Source organism: Salvelinus fontinalis, chromosome 39 (assembly GCF_029448725.1).
Source record: "Salvelinus fontinalis isolate EN_2023a chromosome 39, ASM2944872v1, whole genome shotgun sequence".
Classification (NCBI taxonomy): Eukaryota; Metazoa; Chordata; class Actinopteri; order Salmoniformes; family Salmonidae; genus Salvelinus; species Salvelinus fontinalis.
In genome coordinates, this window is record NC_074703.1 from 15,888,598 (window position 1) to 15,913,859 (window position 25,262).

The 25,262-nt window shown below is 46.1% G+C and overlaps 1 protein-coding gene across 1 annotated transcript; it reads right to left on the bottom strand.

Moving 5' to 3' along the window:
- LOC129838497 (transmembrane and coiled-coil domain protein 3-like) lies at positions 1–24,847 on the bottom strand. Its single transcript, XM_055905489.1, has 6 exons — positions 24,613–24,847; positions 6,901–7,056; positions 6,711–6,818; positions 5,876–6,552; positions 2,222–2,357; positions 1–2,092 (listed from the first exon to the last, which is right to left on the bottom strand). The coding sequence occupies exons 1-6, from the start codon at positions 24,682–24,684 to the stop codon at positions 1,784–1,786; spliced, it is 1,458 nt and encodes a 485-aa protein (XP_055761464.1). The 5' UTR covers positions 24,685–24,847; the 3' UTR covers positions 1–1,783.
- Positions 24,848–25,262: the final 415 nt, after the last annotated feature.

The following is a 25,262-nucleotide window of genomic DNA, read 5'->3' on the forward strand; positions in this document are numbered from 1 at the left end:
TTTCTAGAAAAGGAAGAGGATTTAATTTTGTTCTCATTTTAAAAAGTGTGTTTTGGAAAACCATAACCGGATTAAACCTAACAGCGTGCAATGCTACTGCGTCGGTAAAACATACCGGAATCTAGACACTGGAATTATAGGCCCTGGGCTGTGAATCTGGGATATGGCTCTCTCTCCAGACACAGGGAATATATTCAGGAATTGGGATAGAGCCAGAACTCTTGAGTAACCAATGGACAGTGTAAATATCAATGGTTCAGGACATGACATACTATATTACTCAAGGTGCCAGCCAGCCACATAGACCCAAATTTGGCTTTTTAAAGAGACAGAGATCAAAGCACAGAAAATATCAGGTTTAACACAGAAGCTGCATTGAAAAGGCGTCAGGCCTGGCCCCTATCATCATAGTGATAAGTAGCTTACAGAGTGGGTGGGGCCAGAGCTGCATCGCTCACTTCCCACCTAACCTTCCCATCTCTGTCCAATCAGACGATAGCATCAAAGGCATTTAGAATGTTCATTTTGTTCGGTTCTCATTGTAAAAAGGCAAAAAATATGAAACATTTCAGAGAAAACGCATAAAACTTAGTGTTCTAATCTGTCTGAACCATTTGGTATAAATCAATTCCTTTGTTCAGCCCACTCTGAACAGTGCTTAATTCCTATTTCACAAAAATGACATTATCATCAATATTAAAGGACGAATCGTAAATGAGGTTTGTGTGTGTCACGTCTGAGGTTACTTCCCCCCAGATCCATCAGACTGCCAGACGATATCACTCACAGTTAGCATGTTAGCGGCTAAAGGCTCAGTCTATGTATTTCCTATGGGAGAGAGAACACATAACTCTTGGGGTGAATTCACCCCTCATAGACTAGCCCCGTGGCAGTTCCACTGCATCTGTTAATAGACTATATAAAGTACATAAGACACCATTTATCCACAAACCCGCATTCCAGTACACATTCCTTTGTAAAAAAAAATGAACCACCCTTCACGGGCATACACACACACACACACACACACACACACACACACACACACACACACACAAAAAGAGAACAATTAATTAAATATTACACTTAAAAATCAATTGTCCTGTCTTTTTTCCCCAATTATAAAACATTTCATCACTTAACAGTACAGTACAGTATAGGTCCACACAGTACAGTATAGGTCCACACAGACAAAGCGCTCTCATATGGAGAACACCCCCACATAAAGACACCCCCACATAAAGACACACAAGTCACATTCCTCTCAGTGTGTGTGTGGATGAATGTGTATCATGGTGGCTTGGGGGGATGGGAGTGAGACTGTGTGTGGATCAGAACCAGAGGTCTTCTGGGAGAATGAGTTTTTAATACTGTCAGTGTGTTAGTGTAATAAAGGTGACGTAAGTACGACTCCACAAAAGACAAGGAACCAATCAGCGGACCCCTTGTTTCTCTTAAAGGTTATACATAAGCTTACCACCTGCATAGTGCAAGCAAGATGTCTTGCTTTCCTGTCATTTGTACTGTAGTGGCACACTGGCATCGTTTGGAAACAATTTCCCTCAAGGAGTTCTGTCCAAACTCCAAAAGACAGAGAGGGGGAGAGACACGAGGGTGTTGGGGTGTAAGGCTACATTGTAAACCCCGCACATTTCATCTATCGCTATGACAACATCACAGAGTTCCAAAGTCCCAAACTCAGTGTGGGACGCGCCAAACCCACATTGTGAGGGGGACAAACTCAGACTGGGTGGAGCCTAGCTTAACATGGGAGGAGTCTAGCTCAGTGTGGGAGGAGAATGCGTTCCAGGGCACACTGCAGGTGCTCCCAGTTCTTCCAGATGACTGCCAGTAGGGACAAACCCACGCAGGTGAGTGCCAGGTGCACGCGGCTTCGCAGGAGGGGCGCGGTGAACTTGGCCGCTGTGGAAACGCACACCAGGATCACCGTGACGATGGCCAGCATGATGTTGATGCATTTCCCCAGCATCACCTTGGCGTCTGTGTTCTCCACCTGTACTGTCTGCTGCTGCTGCTGCTGCTGCTGGAGCTCCAGCTTAGAGACACGTGTCTGACACGACTCCAGAGCCTCCTGTAAACACAGAAAAACACCCGCATTCAGTTAACATTTGACACACAGGTTTAAAGTTACTGACTATATACAGCTTAGATAGATGTGTAGGGAGCATGTTTGTAGATCTCTGTGTGTGTGTATACATACCTGGATGTCCCTAGCTCTCTCGTAGGCCTGGTAGGCCACCTTCTCCTCGATGCTGGCCAGCTCCTGCTTCAGGTTACTGGTCTCATGCTGGTGCAACTCTGTCAGGTCATTTAACTGGTCCTCTAACCGCTCAAACCTATTAGGGAGCGGGAGAACGGGGGGGATAGAGAAAGAGCAGGGGGGAAAGAATGACGAGTCTTAATATTGAATGCACAGCTTCAATTCCAAAGCATACCTGTGTGTCCATCTCTTCCTTCAACAATGTGTGTGTGTGTTCTCTGTTTGTGGTGTGTGAAGCATTATCTACATAAGCGTGTTGATACATCAGCCCTAAATTGACAGTATCAACAGCCAACAATATTAAAAACAAGATTATGTTTCAAGGTTGGAAAAAGTGAAGCAGGCCTAGATAATCATAAAGTGAAACAGCTTGAACGATGGTGGCCTGCATGGAGGATGTTGTTGGTGCGTCTGCATGGAGGATGTTGTTGGTGCGTCTGTATGGAGGATGTTGTTGGTGCGTCTGTATGGAGGATGTTGATGGTGCGTCTGTATGGAGGATGTTGATGGTGCGTCTGTATGGAGGATGTTGATGGTGCGTCTGTATGGAGGATGTTGATGGTGCGTCTGCATGGAGCATGTTGATGGTGCGTCTGCATGGAGGATGTTGTTGGTGCGTCTGTATGGAGGATGTTGTTGGTGCGTCTGTATGGAGGATGTTGATGGTGCGTCTGTATGGAGGATGTTGATGGTGCGTCTGTATGGAGGATGTTGATGGTGCGTCTGCATGGAGCATGTTGATGGTGCGTCTGTATGGAGGATGTTGATGGTGCGTCTGCATGGAGCATGTTGATGGTGCGTCTGTATGGAGCATGTTGATGGTGCGTCTGTATGGAGGATGTTGATGGTGCGTCTGTATGGAGGATGTTGTTGGTGCGTCTGTATGGAGGATGTTGTTGGTGCGTCTGTATGGAGGATGTTGTTGGTGCGTCTGTATGGAGGATGTTGATGGTGCGTCTACATGGAGGATGTTGTTGGTGCGTCTGTATGGAGGATGTTGATGGTGCGTCTGCATGGAGGATGTTGTTGGTGCGTCTGTATGGAGGATGTTGTTGGTGTGTCTGTATGGAGGATGTTGTTGGTGCGTCTACATGGAGGATGTTGATGGTGCGTCTGTATGGAGGATGTTGATGGTGCGTCTGCATGGAGGATGTTGTTGGTGCGTCTGCATGGAGGATGTTGTTGGTGCGTCTGCATGGAGGATGTTGTTGGTGCGTCTGTATGGAGGATGTTGTTGGTGCGTCTGCATGGAGGATGTTGTTGGTGCGTCTGTATGGAGGATGTTGTTGGTGCGTCTGTATGGAGGATGTTGTTGGTGCGTCTACATGGAGGATGTTGATGGTGCGTCTGTATGGAGGATGTTGATGGTGCGTCTGCATGGAGGATGTTGATGGTGCGTCTGCATGGAGGATGTTGTTGGTGCGTCCGCATGGAGGATGTTGTTGGTGCGTCTGCATGGAGGATGTTGATGGTGCGTCTGCATGGAGGATGTTGTTGGTGCGTCCGCATGGAGGATGTTGTTGGTGCGTCTGCATGGAGGATGTTGATGGTGCGTCTGCATGGAGGATGTTGTTGGTGCGTCTGTATGGAGGATGTTGTTGGTGCGTCTGTATGGAGGATGTTGTTGGTGCGTCCGCATGGAGGATGTTGTTGGTGCGTCTGTATGGAGGATGTTGTTGGTGCGTCTGTATGGAGGATGTTGATGGTGCGTCTGTATGGAGGATGTTGTTGGTGCGTCTGTATGGAGGATGTTGTTGGTGCGTCCGCATGGAGGATGTTGTTGGTGCGTCTGTATGGAGGATGTTGATGGTGCGTCTGTATGGAGGATGTTGTTGGTGCGTCTGTATGGAGGATGTTGATGGTGCGTCTGCATGGAGGATGTTGTTGGTGCGTCTGTATGGAGGATGTTGTTGGTGCGTCTGTATGGAGGATGTTGTTGGTGCGTCTGTATGGAGGATGTTGTTGGTGCGTCCGCATGGAGGATGTTGTTGGTGCGTCTGTATGGAGGATGTTGATGGTGCGTCCGTATGGAGGATGTTGTTGGTGCGTCCGCATGGAGGATGTTGTTGGTGCGTCTGTATGGAGGATGTTGTTGGTGCGTCTGTATGGAGGATGTTGATGGTGCGTCTGTATGGAGGATGTTGTTGGTGCGTCTGTATGGAGGATGTTGTTGGTGCGTCCGCATGGAGGATGTTGTTGGTGCGTCTGTATGGAGGATGTTGATGGTGCGTCTGTATGGAGGATGTTGTTGGTGCGTCTGTATGGAGGATGTTGATGGTGCGTCTGCATGGAGGATGTTGTTGGTGCGTCTGTATGGAGGATGTTGTTGGTGCGTCTGTATGGAGGATGTTGTTGGTGCGTCTGTATGGAGGATGTTGTTGGTGCGTCCGCATGGAGGATGTTGTTGGTGCGTCTGTATGGAGGATGTTGATGGTGCGTCTGTATGGAGGATGTTGTTGGTGCGTCTGTATGGAGGATGTTGATGGTGCGTCTGCATGGAGGATGTTGTTGGTGCGTCTGTATGGAGGATGTTGTTGGTGCGTCTGTATGGAGGATGTTGATGGTGCGTCTGTATGGAGGATGTTGATGGTGCGTCTGTATGGAGGATGTTGATGGTGCGTCTGTATGGAGGATGTTGATGGTGCGTCTGCATGGAGGATGTTGTTGGTGCGTCTGTATGGAGGATGTTGTTGGTGCGTCTGTATGGAGGATGTTGTTGGTGCGTCTGTATGGAGGATGTTGTTGGTGCGTCTGTATGGAGGATGTTGTTGGTGCGTCTGTATGGAGGATGTTGATGGTGCGTCTGTATGGAGGATGTTGATGGTGCGTCTGTATGGAGGATGTTGTTGGTGCGTCTGTATGGAGGATGTTGTTGGTGCGTCTGTATGGAGGATGTTGTTGGTGCGTCTGTATGGAGGATGTTGATGGTGCGTCTGTATGGAGGATGTTGATGGTGCGTCTGTATGGAGGATGTTGTTGGTGCGTCTGTATGGAGGATGTTGATGGTGCGTCTACATGGAGGATGTTGTTGGTGCGTCTGTATGGAGGATGTTGTTGGTGCGTCTGTATGGAGGATGTTGATGGTGCGTCTGTATGGAGGATGTTGATGGTGCGTCTGTATGGAGGATGTTGTTGGTGCGTCTGTATGGAGGATGTTGTTGGTGCGTCTGTATGGAGGATGTTGATGGTGCGTCTGTATGGAGGATGTTGATGGTGCGTCTGTATGGAGGATGTTGATGGTGCGTCTGCATGGAGGATGTTGATGGTGCGTCTGTATGGAGGATGTTGTTGGTGCGTCTGTATGGAGGATGTTGTTGGTGCGTCTACATGGAGGATGTTGTTGGTGCGTCTACATGGAGGATGTTGTTGGTGCGTCTGTATGGAGGATGTTGTTGGTGCGTCTGTATGGAGGATGTTGTTGGTGCGTCTGCATGGAGGAAGACTCATGGGGAGAAGTGTCTGAAAGATTAGGTTATTTTATACCCAGAAATGAGGGTGTGTTTGTGCTTGTGTGTTTTTGCTTGCTGTATTGATTTGTGTGTGTGAGTCTGTGTGTGTGTGTGTGTGTGTGTATGCCAGTGTGTCTGCACCAACCTATATCTCTCCTCCTGCAACGTCTGTGTGATGAAGCTGTAGTCTCTCTTGAACTGGCTTTTCAGTGACTCCATGTCCTCGGCCAGCTGTGCCTGGGCCTCCCTAATCTCCCTGACCTCCTCCAGCACCTCCCCCAGCCTCCCCTGAGAGTCCGACCTCCCCGGCCCACCCCCTGACCCCAACCCCGACCCCCCCGCCGGGTTCCCGTTGGAGTCGGCCGACACAGAGGTCCCCGTGGAACATTCGTCGTCGCTGGGGTACTTGGCCTTGGCAATCGTGGTGGCGCTGCCGCTCAGTGCCCGGGCCCCGCCTTCCGCCTGGAGCCCCGCCCCCGTCTCCATGGAGCTCTTCATGTGGGCAATGTTGTCGGCGCTGCCGAACTTATTGCGAATGAGGTTGGCGAACTCCCGCGACTTGTTGAAGAAGAAGGGGGGCGAGAGGGAGACCCCGGGGCCAATGGTCTTGACCTTGTCCATTGCCGGGTTGCGCACGCTGGCCGAGCTGACGTCCCGCAGGCTGCCGTCCTTTTGGCCCTCCTTGTCCCCCTCCCCCCGGGCATCCCTGGGCGGGTGCTTGGCCCCGTTGGCCTCCTCCTTCATACGGCGGTGGTACTGCTCCAGCTTCCTCTGCAGCTGGGCGATGCTGTGGGCAGACTTCTGGTTCTTCTTCTCAAACACCTGGCAGACCCACAGGAGAGGCAAAGGGTCAAATTAAAGATACTGCTATAATTGCTGCATTTTCTTTAAAAAGTGGCTTGTAAACATACAGCGCGCTTGGCAGATGCAGTTATGTAGCATCATAAAAGGAGAAATCAGTGGGATGTAATTGGACTGACCTGGCGTATGCGTGCCACCTGCTGCTTGTCAGCGTTGTTCACCAGTTTGAGGTACTCTGCCACGTTCTGGTCCCTGGCTGTCTGTTCCACCTTGATCTGCTCTGTCACCTTGGGGGAGATCAACGAGTCAACACAGAGACTAACACACAGATGGGCCAATGCTCTCGCTCTCTCTCACACACACACTCACCTTGAGTATCTTCTGCTGCAGGCTGTCGATGGCCAGACGGCCCTTAGTGAAGTCCAGGCCCACGCCCCCGTCAGACACCAGGTTGGACTCTGAGCCCCCCCGCCGCATCGGTACCGGGAGGCTGAGGATGTTGTTCCCATCACTGCTGCACTCCGCCTGGACACACACACACAGAGAGAGAGAGACACACACAGAGACAAATAGAGAGCGAGACACAGAGACAGACAGAGAGACACAGAGACAGAAAGAAACATGTAAGATATTGAGAATGTCACTTCAAAGAGAATGTTTTCAATTCAATTTACACTAGAGTAAATGACTCATGTATGTCTGATAGGACAGTATGAGCTCAGCCAAGTTTATGGTGAATCTCATAGCAACGTATAGTTAGTAAGATAGATATTGATCATTTTATTGAGTGGTAATTGTTTTATCACACGGTAATACATTATCATAATCTCATCTCTTGTAATGTAAACACAAGCTCCATTTCTAGGACTGTCTGTGTGTGTGTGTGTGTCTGTGTGTGCACTTGTGCCTGCATGCGCACATTCTTGCGTGGCCGTGCGCCTGTGTGCACGTGTGAGTCTGTGCGCCTTCTAACCCATTCCCCAGTCTGTGCGCCCTCTAACCCATTCCCCAGTCTGTGTGCCCTCTAACCCATTCCCCAGTCTGTGCGCCCTCTAACCCATTCCCCAGTCTGTGTGCCCTCTAACCCATTCCCCAGTCTGTGCGCCCTCTAACCCATTCCCCAGTCTGTGTGCCCTCTAACCCATTCCCCAGTCTGTGCGCCCTCTAACCCATTCCCCAGTCTGTGCGCCCTCTAACCCATTCCCCAGTCTGTGCGCCCTCTAACCCATTCCCCAGTCTGTGCGTCCTCTAACCCATTTCCCAGTCTGTGCGCCCTCTAACCCATTCCGGCATTGAGAAAAAGAACTGGATAGGAGGAAAGGACAACAGACGCATGAAAGAGAGCTCCAAGTCTCCTCTCTCTGCAGACTTTAATGGCTCTACTGAGTGGCTAGGGCAGTTGGTAGCCTCTGGGTTTACAGGCGCAGCCTCTGATGCAGAAACGTCTTGACTGTTAACTACAGGGACAGAGGATGATTATGTAATAAACCAACCTGAGATGCCTGCAGTACAACTGGACTGTCTGTAACCTGACTATATAACTACACTGTTACCTTGGCAGCCAGCCCACACACACACACACACACACACACACACACACACACACACACACACACACACACACACACACACACACACACACACACACACACACACACACACACACACACACGCATAGCCAGCTTGTCCTCATCTATAATTTACAGGGCAGAGTCAGGGCCCTTTATCATGTCCAACAGTAACTGATGAGATTAATAAAGCAGGCAACAGCAGCTTTAGCCTACTGGTTCACACATCACACATGTCACACCACTCTCACACACACACACACACACTTCCAATTACACCATACTCATTCACACATACACAGCCTGTCTCCCTCTTCCCTTCCTCTCCATCCTCAGATTCCCCACCCCTCCCTCTCTCTCCTCTCCATCCTCAGATTCCCCACCCCTCCCTCTCTCTCCTCTCCATCCTCAGATTCCCCACCCCTCCCTCTCTCCTCTCCATCCTCAGATTCCCCACCCCTCCCTCTCTCCTCTTCATCCACAGATTCCCCACCCCTCCCTCTCTTCTCACCATCCTCAGATTCCCCACCTCTCTCTCCTCTCCATCCTCAGATTCCTTACCCCTCTCTTCTCACCATCCTCAGATTCCCCACCTCTCTCTCCTCTCCATCCTCAGATTCCCCACCTCTCTCTCTCGTGGTGTAAGCTCAGCTCATTTCCCACTCTCTCTGAGTGCCAGTTAACTAGGTCTCCAACTCCAGACAAACACTATCCTGTAGCACTCAGGCCCAGCACACAGATGGCCCCACCAGTCAGTGACCAGGTTATTCTGCCTGGGTCAGAACCTACACCCACACACACATTATCGAGTCAGCGTGGCCAGAGAATTAGCTGACCCTTACATGACCCCCAACAAGCCCAAGGGATGAGGAACAGCAAGCGCTGACATGTTGTCTGTCCAATCTATGACACACAGACACAGTACACACCACATCCTGCCCACCTCATCTAATCTGGAAGATGGGGGGGATTCAAGTATGGTAACTAACATTGTTTTGGAGTCTCATAGTCAGTATTCCAAACACGGACAGTCTGAGAAAGAGAACAGACACAGACACCACATAACACACACCATATGCCACAAATGTACATATGGGATGTGTTGTGTTTTAACTGTCCCCGGGTCAATGCTAAACTCAGGTCAGTATTTATCCTCTAAACCGGGCTGGTATTAAAGCCAGTCAGATTACAATTTCACATGTGTTGTGCAGATCGGTGCACGCACACGCGCGCACACACCAGCATGGGCCCTCTCCCTGAAAAAGAATGTATCTCACACTGCAACACAACAACCCATGATGAGGCAGGCAGACACACCGCAACACAACAACCCATGATGAGGCAGGCAGACACACCACAACACAAAAACCCATGATGAGGCAGGCAGACACACCGCAACACAAAAACCCATGATGAGGCAGGCAGACACACCGCAACACAAAAACCCATGATGAGACAGGCAGACACACCACAACACAAAAACCCATGATGAGGCAGGCAGACACACCACAACACAAAAACCCATGATGAGGCAGGCAGACACACCGCAACACAATAACCCATGATGAGGCAGGCAGACACACCGCAACACAACAATCCATGATGAGGCAGGCAGACACACCGCAACACAACAACCCATGATGAGGCAGGCAGACACACCACAACACAATAACCCATGATGAGGCAGGCAGACACACCACAACACAATAACCCATGATGAGGCAGGCAGACACACCGCAACACAACAACCCATGATGAGGCAGGCAGACACACCACAACACAATAACCCATGATGAGGCAGGCAGACACACCGCAACACAATAACACATGATGAGGCAGGCAGACACACCGCAACACAATAACCCATGATGAGGCAGGCAGACACACCACAACACAATAACCCATGATGAGGCAGGCAGACACACCGCAACACAACAACCCATGATGAGGCAGGCAGACACACCACAACACAATAACCCATGATGAGGCAGGCAGACACACCGCAACACAATAACCCATGATGAGGCAGGCAGACACACCGCAACACAACAACCCATGATGAGGCAGGCAGACACACCGCAACACAAAAACCCATGATGAGGCAGGCAGACACACCGCAACACAATAACCCATTATGAGGCAGGCAGACACACCGCAACACAATAACCCATGATGAGGCAGGCAGACACACCGCAACACAATAACCCATGATGAGGCAGGCAGACACACCGCAACACAACAACCCATGATGAGGCAGGCAGACACACCGCAACACAATAACCCATGATGAGGCAGGCAGACACACCGCAACACAACAACCCATGATGAACAACGTCTCAGTACAGGAAATCACAGTATGACCTCAGCTGAGGGACAACACACACTGGCATCGGTGTACTGGATTTTGTCATAAAAACGAACAAATCAGAACAGAAGAAAAGCCAGAAACAAAGTCATTGTCTGGAGATGAACAGTTTTAAAAGAGGCTTCAGTTGGTGTGAAATTCATGACCAGGAGGTGGTAATAGGACGTAGGCTACTTGAGATTGTCAAACCCATTTAATAGGCCTAGCCCTAGCTAGCATAGATCTGTCCTATCAGTAGAAGGGCGATTCCACGCCAGCAGAGTATTTTGTGTAGATCGTTGACAAGAAAATGACAATTAAATCTATTTTTATCTCAACAACAAAATGTGGAAAAAGTCAAGGGGTGTGAATACTTTCTGAAGGCACTGTATAAGTCTAAAAAGGCGCACAATAAGTATGTGTGTGTGTGTTGTGTGTGTGTTGTGTGTTGTGTGAATGAGCTGATGATTGAGTAAAAGTAGAGATGGATGGAGAGTTGTAAAGAAAGACAGGGTGAGAGTCAGTGGATGAGAGAAGAGGCTGTCTTGACCTGTTTGTATTATGTGGGTTATAGCTTATAGCCTGGCTGATCTAACCCAGATAGGACTTTAACATCAAATCCTACATCAACCATTCTGCATTCAAATCTATTTTGTTCCCATAGAAATGAATATTCACACACCACTCTGAGATGAATAGGCTGTCCATTCTGACCCACATCAGACTGCAGCACACGCACTCTTAACCATTTGTGTGAGTGTGAGTGTGAGTGTGAGAGTGAGAGTGTGTGAGAGAGAGAGAGAAAGTCACAATGAGATTGGTGGGATTCAAATAAACGGATTTGGTAAAGCGATGAGACGTTAAAAACGATCCCCCCTAGCCGTCGCTCACAGGAACTGACCTCACAGTGGACCCGTCATGACCCCGCCAGCCATTCTACAACAGCATTACCCGACAGCCTAAACACTACGATCTAGGACATCACAGGCGCTCTGTGAGTTAAGTAACACTGTTGTGGTACCACACCTCTGGTTCTTACACAACCTGCCCACCAGCCACCTACAGTATCCATACTGAATCTGACACTGAGAAATCCACATAGCAGATCAGAGGGCAAGGTGGAGATATTACCATATTGCTTACTGTAGTGTATAGCAGAACTTCACAACTCTTTCCAATCTACATGAAGTGCTAATGGACTACTATGGGTATAGGGGTTGTCTGTGGACTGCAGGGCCAGACAGGGTTTATACACTCCACAGTGTTGAGTGTGATACAGACTAGCCTATCCTTGGTCATTTATAGCACAGCCTGCTAAAACACTGGAGAGGCCAGGCTCACTGCATCATTCTGTCAACCTGTGGCCTTGCAAATCACAGCACAGCACAGAATAAATGTGTTGCATACCTACTCAACCTGTATAACAATATATCGACCATTTCGCAGTTAAGTTCAGAACACTGCTCTATTCATCTGCTACAGCTCTACCACAAAGACCTGAAATATAGGACTTTTAAATGTTTTGATGTCCGAGACTGTCTGTCTGGTGATTGTTCTTGTTGGGTGTATATATAAATCATTGATTCCTGTCGTGTATTCATCCCCCTCTGGGCTACTAGTCTTCCTCTCCTCTCCTCTCCTCTGCTCCTACTTCCCACCCACGCCTGTTCTAGCTCCACTGTCTACTAGCCTACTGTTTGTCTGGTCATTGTTTTGAACTGTTCTGTCTGCTCGGCTGCCTCTTAGCCCGGCTAGCATTGTGAATGAAAAGAGGTCCCCAGACCGATGCTCGATTTGGACAGGAGCTCAGCGGAGCGAAGTACCGCTACTTTGAAATGTTCTACTGCTTGAGCTCGTGTTCCTCTTATAGAATATCAGTGAAAAAGTACTGTGGAGCTCCTGCTCCTAAATATAAACAGTGCCGGCACACAAAATTAGTATCGGAACCCATTTCAGTCCAGGTCAAGCAATGCCACAGCCTCGCCTGGTATGATTAAATAACAGTTTAAGGGCTGGAAATATTCAGTTGGTTGCTGGTCTGCGTTTGTGTGATGTGAAATTGTGTTTGAAGTGCAGCCAGTCAGAGCTCCAGGCTCGGTGGGGGAAAGGGGAGCAGCAGGAACTCTGTGTACCCAAGGAGGGCAGCCTATCATGGGGCAGAAGAGCGATCAGGACCCCTGGGGCTCCTCCGCAGAAGGTTGCGCCATTTCAACTGGGACAGATGCAACATTAAACATACACACACACTGCGCAAAGAAACACGCACACACACACACACACACCCACCCAGTAACCACTCCCTCAAGTGTATATCTGCATAGCATAATCCAGTTTAGTGTGAAGTTGTAGTTGATGAGTCGATTTGAGCAGAACCGGTTTTGACCAGATCCCAGACCAAACTGATTCGCTCTGCTGTCTGCAAACCAGCACACACTTCAGGGAGAAACCCCCCCCCCCCCCCCACACACACACACACACACTTCAGGGAAAAACACTCTCTCTCTCTCTCTCTCTCTCTCTATGTGTTGGTGTTGGTGTGTGTGTGTATGTGTGTGCATGTGCCTGTGTCCTGCACGGCACCATAGAAAACACCCAGAGTCGTGCTCTTATCAGACTTTAGGAACATGTCAAAGACAAAGGAATTCTGATTACATTTATGGTCCTGCAGCAGCTTTACCTTTGGCTTTACACTCAACGAGCACTCTCTCACACACACACATACTAGTAAATCAGGTCAACCCCTGGGCTGGGCTAATATAGGGCTGGGCTCCAGCAGTTAAACATACCTGGGTTACTGCTACATGCCCTGACCTGCAGTGCATACACTACACACACAGGTAACAGGTAACACAGGACAGGATATCCACAGACTGTACCATATGATTGAAGAGTGTTTATGGTATTTATACTACACTGAGCTGCTCTCCTCTTGCCCAATCCGCTGTGTATGAGTGGAGAGAATCACCACTTGTATTTCCATATAACCGGCTAAACAATGAAGTGACAGAGGGTTAGGACGTGTGTGTGTGTGTGTGTGTGTGTGTGTGTGTGTGTGTGTGTGCGTGCGTGCGTGCGTGCGTGCGTGCGTGTGACCGTGTGTCAGGGAGTCATCCCTCCTGGGAAGCAGACTATCTTTGACAATGTTCCAGCAGAGAGAATGAGGAAGAAAACAAGAAAGAAAACAAAAAAGAGAACCAGAAAGAAAACAAAAGAAACAAGAGAACATGAAAAAAACGAGAGAGACGGTGAGAAATAGAGATCAAAGTATGAAATCCAATTTCTAAGCTAGAGATAACAAACTCCTCCAGTTTCTCTCAGTCTTTTTAAGTGTACAGATAAATGATGAGCCTTTAGCGGGACTGCAGTGGAACACATCAGCCCCAGAGGTCTCATTAGCACCGACTTGGACGCATCCCGGAGAGCAGTATGTGTGTCTAATTAATCATTTAGGGTGGTTTACCAGGCCCCGAGCAAGTAGAGCACAGCCCTCAATATCTCACTGCTTAGGGCCAAGTACATTAACACACACTCGTATAGAAACGTAAAGAGGGTAGAGTCCCCAAAGCCATGCCAAGGACTGTGTCAGCACTCAGATGGAGGGTGATGGAGAGAATGTCATGTAACAGAGAGAGAGAGAGAGAGAGAGAGAGAGAGAGAGAGAGAGCGAGAGGAGGTGAAAAAAGAGAAAGATCCATCCTAGAAAAACCAATAGACTGTTAAGGGCCCAGTGTGGTCAAAAACTAGATTTTCCTATTTTATATTTATTTCCAAACTATGAGGTTGGAATAATACTGTGAAAATGATGTTAATGTCCTTTTAGTGTAAGAGCTGTTTAAAAAGACCGCCTGATATTTGGTGGGATGGAGTTTTGGCCTGACTGGTGACGTCACCAAGCGGTAATTAGTTAATAGACCAATAAGAAAGAGAATTCCAAACCTCTCTGCCAATAAAAGCTAGTTTTCCCCTCCCCACAATTTTTTGGGGGACCAATTGTCATTGAAAACAATCACAGTAAGGTATTTAATTGTTACCCAGAAATATGACTAAACAGCCACCCAGAGAACAATACACACGCACTAACTAAAACACTGGCGGATAAATAAGGCTACACAGTACACAGACATCGAACAACACACGCACAAATCCGGGAACACACTGCTCCTGTAACATATGGGAGAGGTAAGGCTGGTGTGTGTGTGTGTGTGTGTGTGTGTGTGTGTGTGTGTGTGTGTGTGTGTGTGTGTGTGTGTGTGTGTGTGTGTGTGTGTGTGTGTGTGTGTGTGTGTGTGTGTGTGTGTGTGTGTGTGTGTGTGTGTGTGTGTGTGTGTGTGTGTGTGTGTGTGTGTGTGTGTGTGTGTGTGTGTGTGTGTGTGTGTGTGACCGTGTGTGTGACCGTGTGTCAGGGAGTCGTCCCTCCTGGGAAGCAGACTATCTTTGACAATGTTCCAGCAGAGAGAATGAGGAAGAAAACAAGAAAGAAAACAAAAAAGAGAACCAGAAAGAAAACAAAAGAAACAAGAGAACATGAAAAAAACGAGAGAGCCGGTGAGAAATAGAGATGTGTGTGTGTGTGTGTGTCGGGTGGGGCAGGACCTCTTCACCAAAAAAGCCTGAAAAGATGTAATCCTCTCCTTTCTGTAATCTGACATTTCATCTCTTTTTTTTCCAGAGCCAAGATTACCCAGCAGCCACCACCCTCAACAAACACACTCTTTTAGATGGAGAGAAAAGAGGATAGAAAGAGAAGGATGAGCACTTTGAGATGGAGAGAGAGAGCGAGAGGTGGGTGAGGATAAAGAGATGGAGAGAAAGCGAGAGAGGGATGAGGGGTGGCTATAAAAAGAGAAAGAAGTGAGGGATGGATAGAGTAGGAGAAGAGTTGAAGAAGTGTAACCATGTAATCTTATTGATTTAGGCCTAAAGAGAGAGAGAGATAGAGAGAAAGAAGAGGGATAGATAGAAAGAGAGTAGGAGAAGAGTTGAAGTGTAACAGTGTAATCCTGTTGTAATGTAGCTTCATTAAATAGTACCCGCAAAACACCAGTCTCAACGTCAACAGTGAGGAGGCGACTCCAGGATGCTGGCTTTCTAGGCCGAGTTTCTATGTCCAGTGTCTGTGTTCTTTTGCCCATCTTAATCTTTTATTTTGATTGGCCAGTCTGAGATATGGCTTTTTCTTTGCAGCTCTGCCTAGAAGGCCAGCATCTTTCTTGGCAATTTCTTGCATGGAATAGCCATCATTTATCAGAACAAGAATAGACTGACGAGTTTCAGAAGAAAAGTCTTTGTTTCTGGCCATTTTGAGCCTATAATCGAACCCACAATTGCTGATGCTCCAGATACTCAACTAGTCTAAAGAAGGCCAGTTTTATTGCTTCTTTAATCAGAACAACAGTTTCAGCTGTGCTAACATAATTGCAAAAGGGTTTTCTAATGATCAATTAGCCTTTTAAAATGATCAACTTGGATTAGCTAACACAATGTGCCACTGGAACAGGAGTGATAGTTGCTGATAATGGGCCTCTGTACGACTGAAAGAGTAGTGGAATCTGTGTGGGTAGCTGGACAGGTAGAATGACTGACAGTGAAGGTGAACAGGTGGTCACGGGTCAGGTTGCAGAGGAATGGATGAGACTGAGGCAGGAATTCCTTTAACCATAAAGTGGTATATTTACTGGGTAGTCTGTGCTGCATAACAAAGGAAACAGAATAACATGTATCCAATCAAATTCATAATCACAAAGATCAAATCATAACAATCATTCATTATTAACATAATTAGGGAATTCAGCAATTCAGTTCATTAAGAAGTTAATAGGAATCATCATTGAGTCATTTAGGCTCGTAACTATTCATCCTAATCATGAGAAGAATAATACAAATAATTCAATCAGTGATCGGTTATTCAATCTATAATCCCCATTAGTTTGATATCAGAATTGATCAGTTCAGCAAACAATGACGGTTCATATTTAACCCTTTCAAGCTTGTCTTCATATGTACATGTCATTTCATTCCATATTAACCATATATCAATGGCATGATTGGCCTGTGATGATCTGTAGGGCCGTGATCATTGACCATTTACATTAAACAATAGGTTTGAAGTGTGCGCTCAAGCCGCGCGCCGCGGTAATAACTATAAACAATAACTGATGGCCCACTCTCCCGATCGCAACAGATAGTTCAGATGAAAAGGTAACAGATGAACAGATGAGCTGAGGGGAGGACGGCTCATAATAATGGCTAGAATGGAGTGTAATGGGTGGAAACCAGGTTTTTGATGCCATTCCATTTACTCCATTCCAGCCATTATTAGGAGCCGTCCTCCCCTCAGCAGCCTCCACTGGTGTGAATAGGCTGTGTGTGCACGGACACAGTCAGCAGACTAGTGTTTAATGCTTTATAATGTGACAGCTGGGCTGTATGGCCATTACTTGAGTCGATATTATGGCCGGCAACAATTTGCATCGTCACATAAGCTTCTTCAGGTAGAGATTGGTTTCATAATGATTGACTAAAAAGATCCAGTCAGCTCTGAGCCTGTGGTATAATATGTTAAAACAGCTCGGTGATACAGAAAATCCTTTTGATGAGTGAGTGCGTATGTGTGTGTTAATCCGAGGCTGTGTTACTCACTATACCCGGCATCTCTGTTGGTTTGTTAGTGCGTGTCTGTCCACTGTAGGCTTAGCTCACGCTCAATCCCTAATCCAAAACACACACACAGACAGAGATCCACAGAGAAGGGAAGATAGAGGGATAGAGAGAAATACCTAAAAAAATTCTGCCAACCTGGTCCAGATATGTATAGCTTCAGCCAAGTCTTCTGACTAGGAGAGGAGAGAGGCCGCTAGCTAGTAGCTACTTTAGTGTATTAAGTCAAACCCCTGTTTGCTCTGACTAGATTCCCTCTTCATCTCTTCCTCCTCCAACACGCCACTCTGCCTGAGGGCTCTCTCTCTCTCTCTCTCTGTCTCTCTCTGTCTCCCTGTCTCCCCGATGGCTATAAGTCTGTCCTCATTCCCAGAGATCCTAGCCCAAACACCATGGATAACCCATATCCTACCCACCAACTCACACATCTCAGGGCGAGTCCATGAATACGGTACAGAGACAGACAGAACAGTTGATGTCGCAGAGACAGGACAAAGAGAGAGACAGAACAATTGATCATGCAGAGACAGCGTAAAGGGAGAGAGAGACAGAACAGTTGATGTCACAGAGACAGGATAAAGAGAGGGAGAGAGAAGCTTTAGAGCAACACCCCCAACGTGAATAAATGCCTTTGAGCATCATTCATGCACAGAGACATCAGAGCGAGAGGAGAGAAAGGAAGAGGGAGAGAATGGGGAGCATAGAAAGAGATATCAGCGGCAAAGCCTGTATAAGATTGGGGGGGTGGGGAAGGGGTGAGACTCCTGTGGTTGCCCTGACAACAGAAGGGAATGACAGCTGCTAGGCTACCCCTCACCATAATGGCCAATGGAGCGTCTCAGAGACTAGGGACCAATAATTCAATACATTGAGGCCTTTCCTCACCCTCCCACCCTCTCTCTGCCCCTCTTCCTCCCTCCCTCTCTCTACCCCTCTCCCTCCTTCGCCTACAGAGGTAAGACGGAGCTAATTTCAGTGATTTGTGGTGATTGGTGATTGGACAGTAGTATGAGGTATGTGGGCTCTCTGATTGAGATGGTCAGATAAGGCAGGCTCATTGTAGACATTAATACTGTATGCATCCAGACTGAAACAACTGCAACATTAAATTAGAACTCAAGCGCTTGTTCCCTTGAGGCTAGCTCATTTAATCACCTATTGTAGAACTGTTGCCCTGATAGTTTTTTTATTTGGTCTGAGAGCACACAGTTTTAAAACAACAACAATACAAAGACAATACTAATGTTAGCGCTCTGGTCAGTGGTTGCGCTCGCCCCACCCGCCCCGAGATGCCGGCAAGGCCCCGCTCATAACCACCAGGACCAACACACACCTCTCACAGCATGAAACCAAAACACAAAACATAAATAGTGAAACACAAAACATACAATAATCCCATCCACACCCTCACCTCTGATTGGAGGACCTCAAACATTTATACTGTACATTTGTGTATAAAATTATTCCAATCAATTCCACCTTCAGACAGCCACAGATAAAGCCGTCTTGCCCAGTAAATCACCATTCTACCATTTCCTCTTCTAATATATCCCTCCATTCTCCCATAGTGTCTCACTAGGAACCTTCCCATCATTCTCCCATGGTGTCTCACTAGGAACTTCCAAATCATTTTCCCATTGTGTCTCACTAGGAACCTCCCCATCATTCTCCCATGGTGTCTCACTAGGAACCTCCCCATCATTCTCCCATGGTGTCTCACTAGGAACCTCCCCATCATTCTACCATGGTGTCTCACTAGGAACCTCCTCATCATTCTACCATGGTGTCTCACTATAGACTTGAACCTCCCCATCATTCTCCCATGGTGTCTCACTAGGAACCTCCCCATCATTCTCCCATGGTGTCTCACTAGAGACTTGAACCTCCCCATCATTCTCCCATGGTGTCTCACTAGGAACCTCCCCATCATTCTCCCATGGTGTCTCACTAGGAACCTCCCCATCATTCTACCATGGTGTCTCACTAGAGACTTGAACCTCCCCATCATTCTACCATGGTGTCTCACTAGGAACCTCCCCATCATTCTACCATGGTGTCTCACTAGGAACCTCCCCATCATTCTACCATGGTGTCTCACTAGGAACCTCCCCATCATTCTCCCATGGTGTCTCACTAGGAACCTCCCCATCATTCTACCATGGTGTCTCACTAGAGACTTGAACCTATTGTCACGATCGCCGTCGTCGTGGAAATGACCGGACCAAGGTGCAGCGTGGTGAGCGTACTTTTTTTTATTTTATAAATGTCGCCAACAAAACAAGAAACAACAGAAACGAACGTAAAGCTTACTAGGGATATACAGGCCACTAACAAAGACAACTACCCTCAAAATACAAAAGGAAAAAAGGCTGCCTAAGTATGATTCCCAATCAGAGACAACGATAGACAGCTGTCCCTGATTGAGAACCATACCCGGCCAAAACATAGAAACACAGAACATAGAGTTTCCCGCCCGAGTCACACCCTGACCAACCAAACATAGAAAATAAAAAGATCTCTACGGTCAGGGCATGACACATATACTGAGCATTCTGTTTGTAGCGAGAATAAATATAATAGCTTAAATTGAAAAGAACAAATGAATGCATCAATTGTTGTTTTGTACTGTATATCAGCTCATAATCCCGATGCCATGGTATTGGGGCATAGGAAATCTGTTCCCAACTATCTTGAATTTTATGCGGCATTGTTGTCAACCCTCTTGACCGTGAAACTGATACATTTCACAATTTATATTACTATTTTTAAGCCATTTATGATTTTTTTATTAGTGGCAGACAAATTATACTGAACAAAAATATAAACGCAACATGTAAAGTGTTGGTCCCATGTTTCATGAGTAGAAGTTAAAGATCCCAGAAAATGGCCATACACACAAAAAGCTAATTTCTCTCAAATGTTGTGCATAAATTTGATTACATCCCTGCTAGTGAGCATTTCTCCACAACACAAAGCCACAGATGTCTCAAGTTGAGGGAGAATGCAATTGGCATGCTGACTGTAGGAATGTCCATCAGAGCTTTTGCCAGAGAATTGAATGTTAAACAAATTCTGATTGGCTGGGCCTGGCTCCCCAGTGGGTGGGCCTGGCTCCCCAGTGGGTGGGCCTGGCACCCAAGTGGGTGGGCCTGGCACCCAAGTGGATGGGCCTATGCCTTTCCAGGCCCACCCATGGCTGCACCCCTGCCCAGTCATGTAAAATCCATAAATTAGGTCCTAATTCGTTTATTTAAATTGACTTATGTCCTTATATGAACTGTAAGTCAGTAAAATAGTTGAAATTGTTGCATGTTGCATTTATATTTTTGTTCAGTATAAATCATTCCTTTCTCTTTTAAGTAATTTCCTCTTCCATTTTTTGTGGCAGAGCTGCGATGAGTTGGTTATAATTTTGTATTGAGTATACATCTCCATACACCTGGATTCATTTGTTGTATGACATAATTCTACTGTCGTTGTTTACAATTTCATTCATAAACAGGGTACCTTTCTTAAACATTGTCTCCAAGAAAATTGGTTCATCCTCAATCAGTACTTTGGAGTTTAGCCATATTATTTTCTGTAATATAGATTCTGCCTCTTCTGGAGGATAAAATTAGAATTGTAGCCAACTCTGTATAGCTTAATTTAAAAATAAAGATACTTTAAACAGTGTTCCATTGTAAATTCACCGGAAATTGAGTTTTAATCTGTATAACAGCACAGAGCCCCCTTTAAAACATTGGATGTGTCTCTTAGTAGCCTACTGGAAAACCAGTTTGGATTTAGATATTGTTTCCGTAGAATCTTTAAGGGAGAGGTTTAATGCCTTGATATTTAATCAGTTTAGCCATCCAAACTCATATTCATTATATAAATATACCCGTTTAACTTCAACTTGTTTTCCATTCTAAATAAAATAAAATATTTTTTCCTCACATAACTTGAAAAAGCATTCTCCTGGAGTCTGCAGAGCCATGAATAGATATGTCAACTGTGATGTCACTAGAGAATTAATCAGTGTAATTTTCCCATAGACTGACAGGTGTTTCCCTTTCCCATGGTTTCAAGATCCTATCTAAGTTTCAAGGTCCTATCTGTTTTCTATCAAAATTGACAGTTGCAAGATCATTCAACTTTCCTGTAACGTATACACCGAGCACATCAACAGCACCATCAACCCATGTAATTGGGAGACCACATAGCAATTTAAAGTGTGTGTCTTTTAGAGACCCAATCCGTAATATAGTACACTTATCATAGTTGGGTTTTAATCCAGATGAACTGGAGACATTATCCAGGTCCTCAATAAGACTGTTCAGGGTTGAAGACTGTGGAATCAAGAAAAAAACTTCAATCATCGGCATACATTTGTTTCTAATCCACACATTTTTAACCCCTTAATTTTATCATTGGATCTGATTTTTATAATTAACCATTCAATTGCCATAGCACACAGGTATGGTGAAAGAGGGCAACCCTGTTTTACACCTCTTAACAATTCAACATTCTCAGAGAAATAACCACATACATGGCTTTTAAACATTTTACAAGAGATTCTCTAAGATTGAAATAATCCAGGCACTTATAAATAAATTCAAGCCGTACTTTCATTGAAGGCTTTCTCAAAATCTGCTATAAAGATTATGCCTGGTTTCCTTGCATTCTGATAGTTTTCAATTATTTCTAATGACTGTCTGTTATCGCCAATATATCCTCAATCCATACTTTTTTCACTTTTGGCACCATAGAAAATAATACCAGAAAGTAGTCAATCCGACTAGCTTGATATTTCATAATTACTGAAGAGCAAGCGGCCATTAAGGCCTTTGGAATGTGCCATCAGCCACTTCTCTCTCCAATGCACTGGCCCCGGGGCCACAGTAAATTCCACTCACAACACACTGTTTAATGGCCTGTTACTACAATGCCAAAAACAGCTCAGCAACACACACATGCACAAACACGCAATCTCACACATACACACACAAAACCCATCCGTACATTATTTTTATTCCTGTGTCGCGTTGGAATAAGACCTCAGGCAGTAAAAGTCCAGTCTTTACATGAGTGGAGCAGGCTGGGAAAAACAGAGCCTTAAAAAACTGACTCTGCCCAAGGGGCAGACTTCCAGGGAGTTGTGAGAGGAAAATATAACCCATCCCTTCTTTGCTCTTTCTACGAGTCTCCATCTCTTTCTCAGCAAGGCAGGAAAACCTTGCTAGTTAAACAGAAAAAGGACAGAAACAGCCTATTCTCCCCATAAACTTCTGATAGATTAGGCACACATGCGGCACTATACTACAGACACACACACACACTACACCATACACACACACACTATGCGACACTACACCATACACACACTATGCGACACTACACCATACACACACACACACATACTATGCGACACTACACCATACACACACTATGCGACACTACACCATATACGCACACACAGGGTGGAGCTGACCTTTGTGTATTCAGTACTTAAGATGGAAAGACTAGCGAGGCACTAATGAATAAATAACATCCAACCTTAATAACACCCTCCATCAATCACATTGTCTGCTTGTCTGTCTCTCTGTCCGTTTGCCTGTTTGTCAGATTACAATTCTAGCATCTCTGTTGATGTAAAGGGTTTGAAAGCTTTCTCTCTCTGAAATCACGTTATATGCAGTGAAATGTGCCAGCTTCTGTCAGTGTGTGTAGTTAAATATGAATGAGTGGGGATAGTGGCCGGGCTGAGAGAAGAGAGGAAGAGGGGCCCAGTTTTTATATGACAGATGCCAAATAGACACACACTGACCATCGAGTGGTGCTGGCTACAGCGTGTGTGTGTGTGTGTGTGTGTGTGTGTGTGTGTATGTGTATGTGTGTGTGTGTGTGTGTGTGTGTGTGTGTGTGTGTGTGTGTGTGTGTGTGTGTGTGTGTGTGTGTGTGTGTGGTAATCAACACCAGTGATAACAACAACATATGGAGTTGTCTTCCATAATGTAAATGCTAGTATGCGGATATTAAATCTAGGCCACTTTCCTTCAAACTGCAAAACAACTATCCTGTAATGAAAATATGGGGCATGTGTACTAGGGAGGGTGGAGTGTAAAGTGTATTTTCTGTCTCTCAGCATCTCCTCTCCCTGCTCTGTAGTCTGTTCCAGCCAGGGTTATCCCGTCCCGGTTGACTCACGGACAAGCCGCCACTCTCCAGCCACGCTAATTAACGTATGGATGGCTGGCGAGAGCCCCCAAACGCTCCTTTCCACTCCAGTGGCCGTTGCCGACCAAGGATTTCCACTGTCAGATAGAGTATGTGGAATATGCCAGTGCCATCCCCCAGCCTTCCCCTTGACTCTCCATCACAAAACCTGCATCCTTTCTCCTATGCCTCCCCTCTATAAGGGATATATAGTTGAATACCAGCTAGACCCCTGACTACATATCTTTCTTTACATTTTCACACATTAATTGAAGGGGTGGTTTGTCGTATACTAAGATAAATAGCTCAATTTAGTTTTGCATAGCCTATCCCCTAAATGGGGCATGGTATGGGGATCAGCTATCAGTGTTGTTTGTTCTATAAGTATAACTCGTCACTGTATCTCACCCACAATATTACAGTTAAGAATGAACACAAACACCAGGGACAAAACAACTATACCGTGACAACATAGAGTGGGAATGACCATATAAAGCAAAGCGTTTAGGGGCCACGTCCACCACAAACATCTGGCTGCACATTTGCTCCCGACAAAACCTCTGGGGTAAAGGAACCGAATGACTAGAACCTACTTCGTAAATTTGTTCAACAGCTGTTGTGTTCATGGACGAGCACTTGACAGAGAGGTCGCACGCAATAGTTATGTTTTTTGTGAAAAGAGCTGCTGTTGCCTTCAATGAAACACCTGCCCAGCAGTACAAATCTTTGACTAACCGGTTTATATCTGTCTGTCAAAACAAAAGATACAAACACTGAATGTATAAATAACAAATTCAGTTAGACATGTGTTGGCTAGATACCAAAAAAATCTAAAGCAATAAAGAAATGACCACAATTTACAAACTGCCTGTCTAACTATGGAATTATCTGAAATTATTCCTAAAGTAGATTCCTAAACATGTCCTGTTGCAATTAACTACAACGTCTCACATGATGTAATGGATACGGTGCACATAATTTCCAAATCAAGTCGCCCCAACACTTGGGACTGCGCTGCACGATGGAACGGGTTCCGAACTCGACTCAGTCACGCATAAACTATAGCCCACATACTTTGTTAGCTACGGTTAGTTGGGATAATTCGCATAGAGACAACTGGCTGTTGTTACTCTCGCTAACAACATAGATGATACATATTCCCGATATTGTACACTATAACCGCCACGAAGAAGTGATAGTATGCTACCGAATATCAAACGTGACAAATGTTGGCTAGCTCTACAGACGCAGGCAGATACGTTACAGCAAGTCGCTGTCATTCCGCCGACGATGTGACCAGGAAGGCATATTTACCATTTCGCCGCAGATGTTATATCTCTCTACTTCGGAAAAACTTTTATCCACAGCGGTATCGGCACTGGGCATAGTCCCGTAATTTGGTCCGTGAATGTGGACTTGACGTTCCCCTACAAAAGCAGAGTTACAAACTCTCCATCGTGCTCACGTTGTCCCCGTCCGCGAGCTGTCACTCACTACTGTCACTCACTACGGTTGTTGGGTGATCAGTGTCTCCCGCGGTAATCTGCTTCTGAAGCACAGGACAAAGTGCGAACCAATAGACTCCTCCCATTACTCCAGAGGGGAGGGGGGGTAAATTACTTGATATATTTAACCGAAACAATTATGACTTGCCCATGTAATTAACCCGTTATTACTATGAATTAACCTCACAATCATTTATCTAAAATAAAAATTTTAAACTGTAGCCATAGTTGAGTTAGGTGAGAGTGTGTTGCCTATGTTGAAATGAACAACCATCCACGATTAGAAATATTAATATATAGTAAGTAGCCTAGAAATGGAGAGAAGGCATCAAATGTCAGTCTTCCCATACACATGTTGCTGCCCATGGGACGACTTAACATTTTACTAATGGCAAGTCGAAAGAATACAGCACTAGGTACGACAGGGGCGAAAATCTGAGATCAACCTTGGAGGGGACA